Below are 5,640 nucleotides of genomic sequence, written 5' to 3'. Positions count from 1 at the left end.
GCCCTCCCGCTCCCCGAGCTGCACCAAACAGCTCTCAGGTTTCTGCTGATACTGCAGCGTCAAGAAATGGCTCGAGTTTGCTCCTCGCTCTTATGCATTCAGCAGCCCTCTCGCTCCTGCCACACGCGTCCAGCTCCTGCCTCCTGCTGCTGCTGCCGGGACGAGCCAAGACCGACTCCGGGGATGCGGCTGCAGGACTGCGGCTCTCTTGCATCTCCCCAGCCACCTCTGCCCAGCCTCCGGCTTTTTTTCCAGCTATCTTAAGGGAAGAGAGCAGGAGAGCCAGCAGCTATCTAGGACTCCTTGATTTTATTTACTAACTCAAGCCTTTTGAAAAAGGTACTTTGCACTCTTTTCCACCACCCCCCACTGCGGTTCTCAGCAAAAACTAATTAAACCCACTTGCCCTTGGTGCAGCCTAAGACAGTGTATGAATATTTCAGTGTCTCGCAGGCAGCCCTGTAAAGCGATCGCTGTATTATTAAGAGGGGCGCAAGAGGAGGAGGAGGAGGAGGGTTGAGTTTGCCGCTGCGGTTTTTGTTTTGGTTTGGTTTTTTTGGATGCTGCTGCAAGGCGACTTGACGCATTCCAGCACTGGCTCCTACTACTAATCGGCGCATCTCACTCGGAGCAGGTAAGGAAAAGTCCCTTCTCCCCCTGCGCTGTTGGACTCTATTTTGGACGGTGTGGGTCTGGGATGCCGATCTCCCTCCTCCCATCTCTCTCTCAGTTGTGTTTAGCTGCTGCAAAGCCAGAGAAGAGATGCTTTGCTCCCCCTCTCCTAATCCCCCCAGTTGGTATGATGAAGTTGTCAGTGCTCAGCTAAGTCTCCGTCTGTGAAGTGGGGAGCGTGGTGGTCAGGAGACTTATCACAGGAGCTGACCGCGCTGAAGTTGCCTGGGAAGCCCTCCCGATGCGCTCAGGGCACCACAGGGTCCGCATCGGCCCTTTCCTGCCTTGGAGGCCCCAGTGCGTGTCCGGGGATGTGCGGGAACGCGTAGGGCTCTGCATGTGCTGCCGTGGTGGGCAGAGCGGGATGTTCTTGCTGGTGTGAAAGCCAATCCATTGCGCCTGAGCGTGTGTGTGTGGTGGGGCTTGGGGGCTGGTTTATTATGTTTCTCTCCTCCCTGGCAGCCTCCATCCTGGAAGTGAGCTTTATGCCTTCAAAAGCAGAGTATCTCCATCCCTCCCTCCCCAGCACACAAGAGGAGAGGACCGGGGCAGTGTGGGGGGGGCAGCTGATGGAAATTTGCTGAGTTGGCATTGCAAGGACTCGCCTCCCAGCCACCCCGTGATTTATTTATTTATTTGTGTGTGTGTGTGTGTGTGTGTGTGGTAACTTCGTGACAGCAGCCGTGGCAATGGTCGAGTCGTCGAGAAAAGTGGACGGATCGAGTTAAAGGCAAAAGGAGACAGCTGGGGAGGGGACCCCAGCCTGGGGGTGCACTCCATAGACCTTCAGCCTCCCGGCTTGGGGGACAGGACTCCTCACCTTACCTGCCCTCTTCCCCCCCTAAAGGTACTTCTTCCCTCTTTCTTCACCCTCCCATCATCCCTGATGCCTCTCCCTTCATCCCACCTCTGCTTTCTCCTTTTGGGTACTTCTGTCCTTTAGGCTCCTCGTTCATCCCTTCCTCAAGCTCCCCATCCCGACTCATCATCCCTCCCTGCAGGCTCTGAGCCTTCCCCCCCTCCCCCGCCTCCCGCTGAACTGCCCTGGGGCTCTGCTGTCCTGCATCCTCCTCCCCCTTCTCAAGTCGCTCTCCCTCACTTCTCCCCTGCCCCTGGGTCCCCCTTCCTGTGTGCCACCATGACCGTGATGGCTGGAGAGAACATGGATGAGACTTCTGCGCTACCTGGCCACCCCCAGGATAGCTACCAGCCCGCTGCCCACGATGACCATGAGTGCTGTGAGCGCGTAGTGATAAACATTGCTGGACTACGCTTTGAGACGCAGCTGAAGACTTTAGCCCAGTTCCCCAACACTCTGCTGGGCAACCCCAAGAAGCGCATGCGGTACTTTGACCCCTTGCGCAATGAGTACTTCTTTGACCGTAATCGGCCCAGCTTTGATGCCATCCTCTACTACTATCAGTCTGGGGGGCGGCTTCGCCGGCCGGTCAATGTGCCCTTGGACATGTTCTCTGAGGAGATAAAATTTTATGAGCTGGGTGAGGAGGCCATGGAGAAGTTCCGGGAAGATGAAGGATTCATCAAAGATGAGGAGAGACCCTTGCCGGAGGGGGAGTACCAGCGCCAAGTATGGCTCCTCTTTGAATACCCAGAGAGCTCTGGGCCTGCAAGGGTCATTGCAATAGTCTCTGTCATGGTGATCCTCATCTCCATCGTGATCTTCTGCCTAGAGACATTACCTGAGCTGAAGGAGGACAAGGAGTATACGGTGCATCGCACTGACAACACCACCCAGGTCTACAAATCCAACATCTTCACAGATCCCTTCTTTGTTGTGGAGACCCTGTGCATCATCTGGTTCTCCTTTGAGCTGGTGGTGCGCTTCTTTGCTTGCCCCAGCAAGACTGAATTCTTCAAGAATATCATGAACTTCATTGACATTGTGGCCATCATCCCTTACTTCATCACCCTGGGCACTGAGATGGCTGAGCGGGAGGGGACTCAGAAAGGAGAGCAGGCCACCTCCTTGGCCATCCTGAGAGTCATCAGACTGGTAAGAGTCTTTCGAATCTTCAAACTCTCCCGGCACTCTAAGGGCCTCCAGATTTTGGGACAGACCCTCAAAGCAAGTATGAGAGAGCTAGGTTTACTAATCTTCTTCCTCTTCATTGGGGTGATCTTGTTCTCTAGTGCGGTATATTTTGCTGAGGCTGAAGAACCTGAGTCTCATTTCACAAGTATCCCTGATGCTTTCTGGTGGGCGGTGGTATCCATGACCACTGTGGGCTATGGTGACATGTACCCTGTGACAATTGGAGGCAAAATCGTAGGCTCCTTGTGTGCCATCGCTGGTGTGCTGACAATTGCCCTGCCTGTACCTGTCATCGTGTCCAACTTCAACTACTTCTACCACCGAGAAACAGAAGGGGAAGAACAGGCTCAGTTACTTCACGTTAGCTCCCCTAATTTAGCATCTGACAGTGATCTCAGTCGCCGCAGCTCCTCCACAATCAGCAAATCTGAGTACATGGAAATCGAAGAGGATATGAATAATAGCATAGACAATTTTAGAGAGGCTAATCTCAGAACTGGCAACTGCACTGTAGCCAACCAAAACTGCGTTAATAAAAACAAGCTGCTGACTGATGTGTAAACAAAAAACCAAAATCCCCACTCACAGATTGAAGACTTTAGTGACACGGTCACACTTTGTAGATGCTTTACTGATAGTCTTTGAATGCTTTATTTACCTCGTAAATGCATTGTTGCATTGCGAATTTTTGCTCAGCGATAAAGAAGCTTCCAGGATCCATGAAAGATAAGATTTTGTTTATTTTTAAAAAGCATTTTCCACCTGGTAAATGATAACCATTTGAACTAGTTTAGTTTTAAGCTGTATGATGCTAGACCTAAATTTTTCCTCTCCCATCTCCCTTTCTGTTTTTTGATGAAGTTAACTTAAACTAAGCGAGACAGTTTTTAGAGCTATAAAGCATATGCATGGATTCCAGTAAAAATATTCTGCAAAACTGCACAGTTGTAAGAAAGTGCATCAGATAATAATAATAAAAAAGAAGATTAGCAAAAACCTGCAGCAAGCATTTGCCATGGTTTTTATGAAGGAGCGCAAATTTTCCTTCTGCCCCCTATGTGAAAGATTACATACTTCCAATCTACAGATCCACACAGCACCTTATTAAAAACATACTTAAGCCTGGTCTCTTTTGATGTCCGTAGCAGAACTATTCTGAAAGGAAAATAACAAACAAAACTGAAGACAAAACATCTGCAATGCTGCTAAGTTCTTTTACATGCAGATGATTTAAACACACTTTTCCTTTTCTCTGTCTAGAACTGGATAAAAAACTTTAAGCCCCTCTGTTGCAAGATAGCACAATGGAGTTTAATATAAGCATGTTTGAATTTGATACTATTTATTTTATAATCGCATGCCTAAAATGTTACCTCAGACAATAGCGGATAAGCTTTCGTTTGAACTGAATCTTCTAAAACTAGGTCCTTTATCTCTCTTTTTTCTTTTCTTTTCTTTTTCTTTTTGATTTGCATTCACCAAAAGTGCACTCCTTAATTTATTAAATCGTTGACTAGTAATTTAAAGTACTGTATTTAAGTGCGTATGTTAGTCAAATGGGAACAATAACTTTTGGAGATCAAAGCATGTTCAAATATTCAGCATTATGGCCTATTTGATTAAGGTGTAACTTGAATTAATTAATGCATGAATTCAATAATAATAATAATAATAATAACAATAATAACAATTAAAAAAACAAAATAAAAAAAAGTGCTTGATAGACCGAGGGCCTGAATGAACTGATTAGAAAAACCTGATTGTTTTCCTGCATTGCTCAGGGAAATGTGTTGGCTTTTGTCCAGGCGTTGTCAGAAAGGAACATATCCCATCCCTTAAAGGGAAAGCTATATGGAAAATTAAGAAGTCAAGTTATATATAGCAACACCTAAAACCTGGTATCCTTTATAGTTGAAAGGTGCAGATGCATGCTTTTTGGTGCATTCTCAGAATGTAAATGAAACTTATCTATTATATGCATCCAAATTGCAGCAGCTGGTTTCTTTTGCAGTCATTAGTTGAGACTTTTTTGTATTCCCCTAAAACCCACTGAAGAGACTCAACAGATTGATTTAGATAGTTGCTCAGTGCCTTTATTTTACATCCCCTAAATTGCTGAAAGTGCCTCCAGGAACTGAGCTGATCAGAGATAGCGAAGGAAAGGGCAAGGCACCAACACACTGTCAGGAGTGTTCTGTGCTGCCTCCTGGCATAGCACAGAAGGGGGCAGAGAAAGAAAGAGCAAGTGTAAGTGAGAGGGACGCAGAAGAGGCGGGCAGAGACCACCAGTGCTCATGGGATACCTTCCTTCCCCAGCCAGTCCAATGCTGCAGGGCTCAGCATTTGCTTCTGCCAAATAACTCATAGTTTTGTTTATACAAGACTTCAAGTTTCCCTAGGTTGTTTATAGAGACGTTGCTGCCATCATTGTTTCTGCCCTTCCTTTCCCTGAGATGGCTTTTTGCAGCCTGTCCCAGCATGGCAGGACGCAGGAGGAACTAGGGACCAGCATGAACTGCGGCATTGCCCAGTCAAGCGAGCAGGCTGCAGGGCTGTGCTTTTCTTTCCCTTGGATTCCCCAGCAGGTAGGTGAGAGAGGCTTTCCAGTGCCCTCCCATCCCTGCCTCCTCCATCCCCTTTCAGCAGTCTGTCAGATCTTAAATCCCATCACAGATCCTTTGAGCCATACTCTTCTTTCTGGTCCCTTACCTTACTCCCACCATCATCTGGTGAAGGAATCAACACTAGGGGAAGGTATCTTCTGCAATATGCCAGACTTGACTGCTAGGCCCTAGAAGATAATAACCTTTGATCTGAGCTAATGTAGGCACTAATTTTTATTTTTTAAATGGACAAAGTTGAGGATCTTCATTCTGCACTTAGCATGTGGCCAACTGCTGTTGAACACTTCTCCT

General features: G+C 47.7%; 1 protein-coding gene across 1 annotated transcript; it reads left to right on the top strand.

Annotated features, from left to right (window-relative positions):
* The first annotated feature begins 856 nt into the window (after positions 1 to 856).
* On the top strand, positions 857 to 3,286 carry LOC103906573 (potassium voltage-gated channel subfamily A member 1). Its single transcript, XM_009288507.2, has 3 exons — positions 857 to 899; positions 1,350 to 1,499; positions 1,758 to 3,286. Exon 3 carries the CDS (start codon positions 1,811 to 1,813, stop codon positions 3,284 to 3,286), a length of 1,476 nt encoding a protein of 491 aa, XP_009286782.1. The 5' UTR covers positions 857 to 899; positions 1,350 to 1,499; positions 1,758 to 1,810.
* The last annotated feature ends 2,354 nt before the right edge of the window (positions 3,287 to 5,640 follow it).

This window comes from Aptenodytes forsteri, unplaced genomic scaffold (genome assembly GCF_000699145.1).
Source record: "Aptenodytes forsteri isolate BGI_AS27 unplaced genomic scaffold, ASM69914v1 Scaffold73, whole genome shotgun sequence".
Classification (NCBI taxonomy): domain Eukaryota; kingdom Metazoa; phylum Chordata; class Aves; order Sphenisciformes; family Spheniscidae; genus Aptenodytes; species Aptenodytes forsteri.
Note: the sequence above shows the minus strand (reverse complement) of the source record. Positions and strands in the feature narration are given on the sequence as shown.